The 13452-nt window shown below is 45.5% G+C and overlaps 2 protein-coding genes across 2 annotated transcripts in view; both read left to right on the forward strand.

Moving 5' to 3' along the window:
• The window catches only part of LOC119401630 (zonadhesin), a 297434-nt gene that overhangs the window by 231819 nt on the left and 52163 nt on the right, over positions 1-13452 (forward strand). The gene's annotated exons all lie outside the window — the stretch shown is intronic.
• Positions 3384-8376, forward strand: LOC119401640 (zonadhesin). The gene is made up of 3 exons (XM_037668549.2): positions 3384-3618; positions 5602-5917; positions 8118-8376. Exons 1-3 carry the CDS (start codon positions 3543-3545, stop codon positions 8356-8358), a joined length of 633 nt encoding a protein of 210 aa, XP_037524477.1. The 5' UTR covers positions 3384-3542; the 3' UTR covers positions 8359-8376.

Consider the following 13452-nt stretch of genomic DNA (forward strand, 5'->3'; position numbering starts at 1 on the left):
TCTCCGGCGCGTCTCCCTGCCTTGCACCCAGCGCGTGGTCTCTCATTGGTCGCCTGCTCCTCCCGCCTTCACTTCATCAGCGCATTCCTTTCGCAAAGATGCGTAACGACAAGAACAGCTTCGCTAATAATGGAGTCTTGCTGGTCTTCAGTCTAACCGCGAAAATCTTATCACGCTGCCGTGCACCCTCAACCAAAACAACCACATGCGCCAGAAGCCGTGCTAAAAGAATGTCCCAGAAATCACTTCGCGCTCGAAAATTGATTCAGTTGCGATCATCGTGCACTCTGTATGGCTGGAGGCACGTAGTACGTAGCCTACGGAGGCACGTATACCAGAGGACCGCAACATACCACGATTTGTTCACAGCGTTTCAATGGCGAGCGAGCTAGTCTGAGCAATTAAATAACAGAGAGCTGAGCTAGTTGGTAAGTATTCATTCTCGTGTCCGTGTTTGCACGCCCTGTCTTTTTTTAGAATGAATACTAGCCTGAGCAATTTGCTGGGCTGATGTCCCTGAAAGCGCCCCTCAAGAGTGGAAGAAGGAGAATAAAAGAGATAGGGAGGTTAGCCAGGGCTGAATTTGGTTTCCTACCCTGCACTGGGGATGGGGAGGAAAAGTTAAGAGGAGACGGAAAAGGCCACTGTTTGTGGCCGACGTCGTAATAATTCTTTGTTAGACGTCACAGACGATCAATCAGTCCCTCGGCCTTCAGAAATTACAGCAGCTCTCAGAGGTTCATTGCTTGAGAACACTAGCCGCAGTACCATGACTTCATCAATGAGAATATTTTGGGTCTATGGGACCGTGAATCCCAATGCATAAGCAGCAAAAGCGGCCCCCCCTCTTTGTTGCTTTGATCGCTAGAGGGCCGACTTTTCTTAATTTACTGTAAGAAAGTGTAAGCAAAGTGGATTGGCCTGTTAGGTGTAGTTAAGTCAGATCGACAAGGCAGCCAACAAGGACAGCACAAGCAAGTACCTGCGCTGCAGTTTTGCCCTAATTGCCTTAGTCTAGCGATGGCGATGCCACGATTGATAGTCTTTTGACGAAGGCTTGCGGACTTTCATCTGCTATATACACGCTCTGGCTAAGATAGTTGTGGACAGTGAGGCGCTGTACGCCAGAGTCGAGTGCTCGCTCGCGTAGACAGAAGGCTGCTCCGAATCCGCCATCGGATTACATTTTAGTGCTCGTTGTAACCTGACTTTGTCTGGTCCTGTTTTGGTAAGAGCACGTAACTGGCTGGCGAGGTTGTTCCAGGGAAGTGTAGCAGGTAAACCAAGGCAAGTACGTACATGTTCTCATATATAAAATGCAGTTTTAGAAAGAATCTGTCCTGCAAGCAGCCAATACTGCCTAGCCTTTCGGGGCAAAGCGTAGCCTTTTCGACGCAGGCTTGTCTGTTAGAATACGACTGATTAATACTTTCTTGGGCAAAAATAAGTCGGCACCAAGCAGCGTCAGTCATCTTTATTTGGAACTAGATGACAAGTTTGAAACGAAAAAACAAAAACCAGCGAAGGTCAAACACAGACAAAAAAAAATCACACCATCTCCCGCTAAAGGGGACCATGAGGCGACGCGAAGCAGTGTTTCGGCATGTAGAGCCCGCGTTTCAGAGGTGGAGTGGTAAGGGGGAAAGGGGAGAGGGGAAGTGGAGAGGGGAAATGAGATGGGGAGGGGAAACGGGATGGGGGAGGGGGAAAGGGAAGGGGAGAGGTGATGTAGAGAGGGGGAGGGGAAAATGGAGGAGAAAGGGGAGAGGGGAAAGGTGGTTGGGAGAGGAGGACTGGAGAGGGAATGTGGAGAGGGGGAATGAGATGTAGGTGGGAAAGGGAAATGGGAGAGGGTGAGAAAAGGGGGAAAGGGAATGGGAGGGGGAAAGAGAAGGGGAAAAGGAAATGGGAAAGGTGATGTAGAGAGGGGTAGGGGGAGAGGGGGAGTGGAGAGGTGAAGTGGAGAAGGTTTGCGCATGCGCAGTAAGGGTGGTCACGCCGCACACCACCACCACCACCACCACCACCACCGGATTGAACTCCGCTATAAGATGCTTCACATCTAAAAAATGGCACACACAGACCTGTCTTGAATTTCGCTTCAAACAAGCACTAACTGACGCAGGAAATCACTCCTCTTAGATGACAAGTCAGCACCGAAAATGAAGTCGTCGTGGCCGTCGGAGCCCGACAGTTGTCGCGTCGTGCTCAATACACTATTTTAAGGATGGGTTTCGGTGCCGCCACATCGAGCTATTAACCTTGCCATTCTGTATCTTGAATAAACAAACAGTGCTATTGTAGACGCATGCGCATGAAGACGTTTGGGTTGGTGCGTTGGACGTTTATGGACCTTATTTAATTTACGTCGTGATACACAAAAATAAGAAAGCATTCGTTCAACAGCCCAAGGTGGCGGTGGCCATATGTCCTACGCAAAATTGTCTAGAGAGCCGGTCATTTTTACCCTCGAGACCCACCTACAGAGTAAGCACAAATTATCATGACCCCAGTTATCATTTGCCGGCGTGGCCAGCGTAGGGGCTGCGGGTTTGGTTACGTGATGACAAGCGAACACTGGCAGCCGGTATGCGATAAAGACAGGCCGGATGCCCCTGACCGAAAATGGCTGCCCCATGCAAGCCATGAAAATTTTTGCCTATACGCCAGAAGTTCCATCACTTGCAGGGGGCAGCCATCTTTGGCCGGGGGCTGCGGGGGCAAGAGCGAACGACCACGACAGCTTCCGGCCTCTTGTCAACGCAAGCATGCCGCCAGTGTTCGCTCGCCATAAGCTTTGACGCAGCAAAACACACAACCCCAGTATTGGATGCGCGGACAAGGGACCGCTGGAGTCAAGGTTACGTACACTTGCTCTAAACACGGGGGCGAGAGTAAAATAACTTTCTCTATACACTCCAAGAAAAAAAGGAGTATGTATTACTCCTTTCGGGGAGTCTTGACTGGCCACGTATATGACTCTCTTAAAGAGGCAAAAGAGAGTTGACGTGCCATATAAGTGGCAAGTCAAGACTCCCCAAAAGGAGTCATATATACTCTTTTTTTAGAGTGTAGTTCGCATTGTTTGGTCATAATCGCTGGCCTCAGCGCAGCTGCTATCGCTTCTACGTTTTCACAAGCCTGTCTAATCCTCCCGGTCTCTGGAAAACGACCACGAGGAAAATAAATTCAAGAGAAACTGAACTCCAACGCCAACCTGTTTTACTTTCTACTCCTGCGACGCAATCATTGCCGCAGGTGTCAACTGCCTACGCAAAAACAATATGCCTGCGCTAGTAGTTGCGTAGTGTGCTCGCACATGTATGGTATTCGCGGTATATTTGAAGAAAGAGATGTATCCGCTATTGTTCAAAGGTAAGACTGCACTCAGCAGATGTCTTAGAAAAGAAGCTCCCGTGTCTTTCTTTTCTTCTTTTTTATGAAAACGCGTTTGAGCGGAGAATTTTGCGCCATGCTTTGAGGGCAGTCTGAAAGTCATGCGATTCTTGACCTTCCAGTGCCGATAATTCGTGTGATATTTCATGTGGAAAATGCCTTGCGAACAACCCGCACTACTACTGCTAATGGTTTTTGCCGCCACAGGTGCTCAGTATGTCGGTGAGTATTCCATGCAGTAACCAGATATTTTGCTTTATTTTTGTAGATTATAGGAAATCGCTCCCGTACTGAATATACTGACGTTTACACGTAAATTCTGAAGTTACCGGTCAGCTTAGTGAGAATATTTAATAGGCAACGGGAGCAAACATTGCCTGAGGCACAGTTATTTATAGACATAAGACAGAATAATAGTTACGAGCAATAACATTTGGCATATCACGATGAACAGACATGGGCAGATATTTTTTTTTCAACTAGCTAAATTTGGTTTACAGTACTAGTGGAAAAAAGTCGAGAAGCCAGATGTGCTAACATACAGCACGAAAATAATTGAACTCGCTTGTTCACAGCCTTTAAAATAATCTACCAGAGAAAAACGGTTCAGACAGACTTATCAACAAGCCAGCAAATACAGAACCCTTCGCTGTAGCAGTCATCTATGGCTTATTAAGGTTTAATCAAATATTCAACTTACCACGCATTCGTATTAGCATCGTCCCACCCAAGCATCTTATGTCTGACAAGTGATCTACGTAGTGTCCGTAGTGTCCTTTATATTAATACTTGGATCCATATATCACTCACAGATAGATCTCTCCATCTGCTATCGGTTAATTTTGAATCTATAGATATTTCACAAGACCAATGCCATTATCAGTTCTTAGAATTCATGCAATGCCTTCGGTTGTTTTTTGCTGGAAAGCCAGCAAAAGCGTGTCATTACCTGTCGTACTTGTCTCTTTTCTGAACACGAAGACAAAAAAGCCTTGATGAGACTGAATAGTGACAAAGCGGAAGATATTTAATGTTATTTTTGCTGGCCCTCGTACGCATGAATAAAATCGCCTTTGTGCGCTTGCGACCTTTAGATAGTCTAATGGAATTTTTGTCCACATAATCAAGCTGCTTTTGGATGATGCAGAATCATGAGAAGAGATAAAAATTGCGGTGTTTCATGCTCAAAAACAACGATATGGTTATGAGTCGAGCTGTAGTAGAGGACTCCGGAAATATCGACCACCTGGGGTTCTTTACCGTGCACCTATATCTACGTACAGGGGACTCCAGAATATCGCGTCCATCGAAACAGCGACGGCAGGTGTCGAGATCGAACCCACATCTTTCGTGTCAGCAGCCAAGCGCGGTAACCACCGAAACACCGAGGCAGCTAACCTTCTGACCAGATATTTGTTATAGAAAGCCAGATGAACAGATGACATAGCAGTGCGTGCTCTGTCAAGTTTGCTTGACAACATTCAACACTATTTTGTATTTACCTTGCTCTCCATATTTCTTAGTACGTCCCTCTTCGTGGACAGCACTAAAGAATCAACCCAAAATAGACGTAGCATATCCGATTGTTTCTAATATGCCCAAGCTCGATTTTTCGCGAATCATTTCTTCTCAATTGCTTAGTTTCTCTTAAATGAATTCACCGGATGCAGCAAGAACTCAAAAGGCCAAAAAATGTACATCTCGTAGTCATAGTATGTTTACAAGCATGTAAAGTAAAACATTGATAATATTTTGTATAAGAGGCATATAAGCCACTTATATGTGTTCACTCAAGGGCTAAGGAGTAGCCGGCGCCATAATTGTGCGTCAATATCTCCTTATATATCATATCAATAAAAAAAATGGGACGAAGACTCCAATAACTAACAAAAACACAGTTTTAATGGTGGCATTTAAAAAAAAGTGCCTAATAATAAACTGTACTGACCTACAACCACAAGGAGACATGATACAAGGACTGCGCCTGTCCTGTTCTGATGGCTCTGTGGCCGTACGCTAGCGCAGTTTCAAGACTGTAGAATAAATGCTCTATGTTACGGTAATAATTGATACAAACAGGTAAATAAGCTATCCTCCTGCTATGACGCAGACCTTGCGACGTTCTGCGGAAAGATGAAATGTCCTCAGATCATCCCAGAAAGCGCCGGGCTTATATTTTCAGCAGCGCTGTTGGTTCTGTTCCAGAATATCGTTTCCACTGCGACTCCAACGAGGTGCGAGTGTGGAGCTATTTGCCTCGCCTCGATCGCTTCTGCAAGCCATGGCTCACGTTGGGCACCGAGCTGTTCATGTACCGCTGGTGCCTCTGCAAAGAAGGTTACGTGCGCAACGCCTGGGGCGATTGTATCTCTGTCCGCGAGTGCAAAAGCTGCGCCAACGAGCGTCACGCGGACTTCAACGCCTGCTCTACGGCGTGCCCGCTAATCTGCGGCAAACCAGAGCCTCAGAGCTGTACACGGCAGTGCGAGGTAGGCTGCGCCTGCGCGCCAGGATATATACTGTGAGTAATGTCGTTTTCTGTTTCGTTACGCCTCTTTTTTATTGAAACGGTGAAAGCATGGAAATGTGCCCTTGGTGTAGCAATGGCTTCTCCTTTTTAGTAAGCAAACACAAGTATGTGAAAAGTAATGTCATAGTATATGTAACACATTATGCCATTATGACAGTGTATGCAAGCACAGCATAAAGCGACAGTGCACGAAAAGCAAAGTTTTGTGTTGAAGTTCCCATCCTTGTTATGACTATGGAGCTGGACTCATACTTAAAGAACTTAGTGGGAACGCCCACCTGCCTGGTGGAGAGCGAACGCCATCCATTTATTGGAGACAAGAAAGGAAAAATAGACAACTCGTTTGTAGCACGAAGCCACAAGGAAATCCATACGAATTTCACAAAAATAAAGACTCTTAGTCGCCGAAAAATTCGTCTTGGTCCCGGGTTCAAACCTCGGACCAGGACGAATTTTTGGGTGACTAACAGACTTTATTTCTGAGAAATCCGTATGGATTTCCTTGTGTCTTCGTGCTACAAGCAGGTGGTTGTCTATTTTTCGTTTCTTAACCCTTCCGCCACCTTGCGGGATTCCGCAGAACTGATTTGCAATTATTGGAGGCAAGTATTCCACCGCACAACCTGCGCCATATTCTCCCCCTCTCTGCCAGAGGCATTTATGTCGTGTGTCTCAACGCTCCTGATGAGAGTCACTGTAGAAAAATGTAGGGCACGCAGACGCGCCCGCAGTGGAAGAAAAACAAGCGCAAACGCTCACTATCAAACACAAACGCCGACTGCTTTTGGTGTTTCTGTTGCCTGTTTCTTTTGTCCTATGTTTATATATGCACACCTCGCTTTAATCAACTAGCTCATCTTCATGTCGTTCTAATCTCCTAAAAAACATATTTCTTTTCGTGACTGGCTACCAACCACATTTCGAGTCATGCGCCTTCCAATTCATAGTTGTCAGGCAATATTTGCCACGGTGAACACTCGCAAGACCGACATTAGTGCACTTTTCGTGACTGTCCTTACCAATGTGTCCACTTGCTCGTAGCTACGGTCGCTTGTGTTTACGACATCAATAATCGATTATGTTGTATTGCATAAGAGCTTTCTTTAACCACCAAAGCGTAGCCGAGGGACTTGTGTATAGATGACATACAATATTCGCAAAGTGCAATTTTGACTCTTCTCTGCCTAGCCTACTGAGATGACCAGGATCGCATGCTAAGGTTTTAGGTTATTTTAAACGGGCATACTCATCCTATGGTATAAATGCGAAATCTGTCCTCTTACAACGCCCCCCTCTCTTGTGCCCTGTTCTGTAACAACACAAAGGTTTGTTTTGACCACCATTCCCACTTTATTTTCCTTCATTTATAACCTACTCCCCTATGTCTTTACACTAGCTGCTTCTCAGTGTTATTTTTGCGCAGAATTTCAATTATTAAGCAAATTTTATGAGCTCAAGACGTGGTGTATAATTCGCAAGGATTTAAGTAAAAATAGCCAGCTCTCACACAAACCACCTTGTCTTCCCAGTACCCGTAACAACAAAATGCATTGCGTTCAATAATCTAAAGTAAGGTTGTGCACCATCCAAATCTTTGAAGACAAATAGAGCAGTTCGTGCGACTAAATTTGAATGAAAGTTACTATTCGCAGTCTCAGTTTATTCGTCGATTTCGCATAGAAAGAGCGATCGATGTGAGGACTGTTGCAAATGATTATTCTGCGGGATTCTTTCGTAATTCGTGCGTTATTGTTTATTCGCATGTAGATACATGCATTTATACACTAATGCACATAAATCTGTGAGCGTGTAAAGTAAGCGTCACAAGGACCAGGGGACAGAAGAAGAGGCTGAATATTCCCGTTGCTTCAACAGCCAGCGTTCAGTTTTGATTTCCAACCTGTTCTAAAACGCTGTAACAACATGTAGTGTGCACTTCGACCATACACATTCACAAATTGCTGAGAAATGGATCGTTTTGTCATACTTAGTGGTCTCTAAAGTTTTGACACCGACTGTACATATGTCCGATTTACTTAGACATTAGAGTCGGCACAAGCTTCGCATTTGTTCTTTGTTCAAAAGGTGTTAGTATTAAATATTGGATGCGATATTCCAAGACAGTTATTTTGTTAAAAATGCATTTCTTGACATGCCTTCACGCAACACAACGTTTTGTCTTCTATTGCAGTGACCCCTGGGGCAAAATGCCATGCATTCTCGCGGCCACGTGCCCGCCGGAGTGCCCTCGTTACTCCAGTTTCCAGCTGTGCACGTCTAACTGTGAGCCTAAGTGCAACGGACCCCTACAAAATATATGCGAGATGACGTGCGACAACGGCGCATGCGTATGCTGGCCCGGGTTCTACACAGTGTTCTTCAGTGGCAAGAAACACTGTGTTCCTCCAAACCAGTGCCCCAGGACACAATAAACATTGTTTGGGCAAAAATGACGCACGTACTTCTCGTTATGGTTCGGAAAATAATAGCTCGCCAAACAATTGAGCCAAAAGCTGCCAATGACGATATCATTCGATTCTCAGAATTTAGATTTAACGTACAAAGGCTTGAAATCCATGGGCAAAGCAAAGGTAAAGAGAACGTGAAAGAGGGAGAGAGAGAAACAGCGATATTTATAAACATGTTCTCTCCCGCAGCTAGATATCTTTTTTTCTCTCAGTTATTGCTTCCATAGCAGTGATCATGTTCTACATGGCAATCAAGACAATGTTTGAAAAAAACACTGTTAATTTCATACTTTTTCTATAAAAAGAAGATTACTATGTGAACGGACGCGAGGACAAGAGACGTAACAGCAAAGTTTTCACGAAGAATACGAGGTTGTTGGTCAAAGCGCACGTTTGCAACTTTTAATGTGAAAAAATTTGCATCGTAACTTGTTCAAAAGTGGCCGATCAAGATACGTCCTAATTTTCTCATGTGTACCATCAACAGGAAACAAAAATTCATGTGACATTACGTATGCTTTTCTTTATTTTTCGGCGGCTTTCTTTTCACCCGTTTACTTTGAAAAATAAAGGAGATTCCCAAGCCACTCAGAACAAACAGGAGCTGAGGATCTTGGCCGACATCTAGCAAGAGTGGCGAGAGATAAGGCACGGCACCGCAAGCCGCCAAGACTTCGCTCCTGCACAAACCGAAACTTCCCATAGAAAAAATGCTTCATTGAACTTTTAATGGCGCTTTTGTTTGGTATGGAGATCACGGAACTTCAACAAACGCTGAATATTAGCAGTAAACAAAGCATGCCAGTAACCGTGAGACGGTTACCTTTGCCCACCGTGATCCTGCCAATTGCTAATAGCGTAGAAGTACTGCAACTTCTTTTTATTGAGCCAAGGAGATGTCGCTATCAATCTACTGTGACATCATGAAATTACCAGTGCCCATTTATTTTCTAGGTTCTGCTCTAGCGGTGTCGTGTAAGAACAAGTTGTGTCGAACGCACAATCGCGTCGGCCGCGGGCCACAAGAGGCAGTTCATAATCGCCTGACATGTTTTCGCTCGCAAGGATTTTTCTTAAACAAAGAAGTCTTTTCCTTTTTTTTTCCTTCCCCTGCGATGCGAGGTGTAAAGAGCGTTGAAATGACGAAGTGCAAAGATCTTTGTTTTATATAAAAAAGAAATACGTTTTTTTACCTGCAGCAGCTCTTGCCCGGCTCCTCTACAAGTGCAGGCATTGCCACGCCGAGCCCAAAATGAATAAGAACACTGCCACGAACAATACCTTTGCCATGTGAAACATATGCACTCCGAACAGGTGCGAATTGTCTTTGCTTCGCTTCCATAGGTACGCGAGTGCTTCGCAGTTCACCTGTGAGCGGTGAATTCACTTTTAAAATGAGTGTGAAAGCCATTGTTCTGGCAAGTTTAAGTGTCTTGGCAACTCTCGAACAAGCTTACGGTGAGCTTCATTTTTCTGTACTTCCCAATGTCAGTATATTAATGCCACGGACCTGGCGTCTATCATTAAAAAGGTGGAATGTGTCCCTTAAAGTACTGAAATGTGGTCGTTTGATAATATAAGAATAATGTGGTCTTTAAAGCAGCAGAAGCAGAAGAAATTGTTAGCAACATCCGCACTTGAGAATTGCCAAAGCAACAATATTAGCATCTAGCTTCATCTCAGTTTTGAGATTCAAACTGGCCAGATTTTGCTGTTCGATCTTGAAACAGTCATAACATATCATTGCCTTAAGTTTCGTACAAGACAACTGAAGACAGTTTTATGTGGATACAAGGGAGACACATTGGGGGGGGGGGTTAACTTTCAGCAGAGTGCACTTTACAGAGCTCACACACGTTGGGCTAACCATAGACACTATGCAATAATATAACGCCGAAAAGTAATAAAAAATGGCTGTGTGGACACACGAAATACGCTTCAGTAGGAACACTTGCATGACAGGATCGCTCTTTCTAAAAGCCAGACAGTCAGCATGGTTCCTATAAATTCGAAAACTATTGAGCGAATTTAGTTCAGATGAGTTGGAACTGAGAAAGCTTTCAAACAGAATACCGAAACGCTATTACACTTTCCGAGTTTTATAGTACTCAAGATTGCAAAACACCGGCCTAATAATTGTACGAATCATACCACAAAGTGGTTAAAAAGTACGTTCCATTAACTGATATATCTCTGCAATGCCAAACACGAACTGCACTGCCTCGAGAACCAGACCAGATAAAAAATTGGCCGCGTATCTGCGTGCTTCGCTGCAAATGTCGTGTAAAGACGATAGAAGAGGCGCTGTGTGAGATATGGACGCCATCTGGCAATACGTCGGGAAACATGAGTGCTGTGTTGCGTGCTGGTAGTCCCGGCGCAGCAGCAGGCGAAGACCAGCGGTGACCAACGCGACCGGCGGGGACGCCAGCCAGCCCGAAAACGCGGTTTGGCGCGAAGCGCTGAAGCAGAGAAACGTCCGCACTCAACGAGTACTCTCCACACACTCTTTTATTTACACGTCGCCTGAGTAAAACAGGAACGCCAGAGCGGCGCCCACAACCGGCAGCCTGAAGGCCGCCCACAACGCTGCTTTTTCATTTTTTAAATATTTTTTTCACCTTCTTGGCCTTCTCAAAACTAAAGTTTTTCAACACCAACCCATGGCATTCGTACAGTGCAATACAGAACCGAAACCGAAACACAACAATGAGCTCGTGCGAAGGGCACCGAGGAAGGCAAATTTCAGCGCAGTCGCATTTTCAGCTTTGTTGAAACTGCGCTCACTAGACGACGACGAAGTAAAGAAGGCACAGGACAGGCAGCGCCTGTCCTGTGCCTTCTTTACTTCGTCGTCGTCTAGTGAGCGCTGTTTCAACAAAGATGAACGCAATACCAACTCGCTCAAGCTTCCATTCTTATGCATTTTCAGCGCAGCTTAAGAAACTAGGGACCTTAACATTACGTATGTATGCATTTCTATTAAAGGAACACGCCACCTAATACTTACCTAGTGATGTTGCACCTCAGATATGCATGATATTTACTTTTTGATCGACAACGTTCACAAGTATGAACAGCCGTACCAGTTCAAGACGGCTGGCCCTTGGGCAAGTGGTTCAACTTTGGCCGAGTGGCTGAATCGGGGGACGTGCCGACAAACAGAAAGACAGACAGGCAGAAAGACAGACCAAAATTTCTGCGTTTAAGTTCCCCAAGAAAGACTATCGTCTTTAAAAATGAAGACATACCTGACGATCAAAAACAACGTTATTCCAAGGCGGCTGGTTTCTATTTGGTACTGACTACGGTGACGGGGCCCGTCAGCGCAGTACCGTCGTAAAAGTGACGGGGCCCGTCACCGTAGTGCGAATTGTAATAGTGACGGGGCCCGTCATAATAGCGAAGTACTTATAGTGACGGGCCCCGTCGTCGTAAAGCGGTGACTATGGTGAGGGGGCCCGTCAGCGCAGTACCGCCGTAAAAGTGACGGGGGCCCTTTACCGTAGATTTTTGGTCGTTTTAGACGTCCACGTCGTGCGAAGTTCATGGCGTAGTTGGTTGGTGCGCTCTCCGTAGGGTTATGGCTGCAGGTCGTCAGTTCGATTCCTCCTGATTTTTTTTTTGTCAGGTTATGCGTCAACGTCAACGTTACTGTTCTGATAGAGTCGTAACATTTTCGTTCATGTCTGCGGCGGTTAGAGAGCCCTAGCGTTCGGATGATGCGTTGTTCCTATGCGACCTCGGTTCTAATCGCGCTGAATAAAAAAAATTTTTGCGTCTTTTTTTTTCTTTTTTCAACAATGTTTCACAATACCGTCCCGAGCTTCCAGCTAGTCAACACTAGTTACTCCTTCGTGGTAGCACGGACTTAACGTGGGAGAGCGGAGCCCGTTAATCAGCATGTCGCTGTGCCGCTGACGCTGCATATCAGCATGCCGCCAATGTCACTGCGTCGCTGCTGCCCCCTCCCCCCCCCCCCCCGAAATGTTTTCGTACTGACGTGCACCGCCGACCAAAACAGCCACCTGCGCCTGAAGTCTTCCTGGATTTTTTCTAGAATTGCTTTCCGTGGTTGAAAGAGACTCGGGGGAACATTGCTGATTTGACTGGCTGTCCTCGCTGTGCCCATCATGGCATGCGCAGCGCATGACCGTCAGCGGCGCAGCGACATGCTGATTAACGGCTCCGCTCTCCCACGCTGAGCGTGTCACCACGAATGAGTAACTATTGTTGACTTGCCGAAAGCTCGGGACGGTATTGTGAAACAATACTGAAAAAAGAAAAAAAAATGGAAACATCTCTTATTCAGCGCGATTAGAACTGATCGAGGTCGCATAGGAACAACTAGGCTGTGCGAATAGTAAATTTTAGGTCCGAAGCGAATTCGAACAACTTTGAGTAGTAGCAGGATTTGACTTTCGGTGAAATGCAAGTGATAACCTGTAAAATATTTTAATTAAAATTTACTATAATTAGAGCCTATAAACCGGTATAACATAAGCTTTTAAACTTAAAGAATGATGAATCGATGTGAGGGTAATACAGTAAACCTCATTAATTCGAATTTTATTTTCGAAATCCCGCATAATTAGAAGGATTTCTATGGCCCTTTATTTTCAATGTAAATCTGAGTGGATAATTTGAAGCGGCAGTGAGTACCAGCCCGGTTATTAAAAATTTGGGTTCCATGTGCCAATTCCCGATCCCGATTTAGCCGCAAATCCGCAGAAACGATGGCCCTTAGGAGCCACAGGCAATGCACTGTAGCGATACTAATGAGCAGGGGTAGCCAAGGGGGGGGGGGGGGGGTTGGGGGAATTCAAACCCCCCCGAACTTTTTTCAGTTTTGCTTGCGTATATAGGCACGCACACATACAACGAACGCATGAACATGCATAAAGTATGGTTGAACTCCCCCCCCCCCCCCCCCCGAAAAAAAGTTCTGGCTACGCCCCTGCTAATGAGTGACAAGTGAGTATCCCAGCCTCGCTGCTGCCTGCGCAAGAAAAAACAAAACAAAGAGGCGGTCTCGTGCCAACTGTAATGTACGCCTGC

The sequence above is a fragment of the Rhipicephalus sanguineus genome, chromosome 8 (genome assembly GCF_013339695.2).
Source record: "Rhipicephalus sanguineus isolate Rsan-2018 chromosome 8, BIME_Rsan_1.4, whole genome shotgun sequence".
Classification (NCBI taxonomy): Eukaryota; Metazoa; Arthropoda; class Arachnida; order Ixodida; family Ixodidae; genus Rhipicephalus; species Rhipicephalus sanguineus.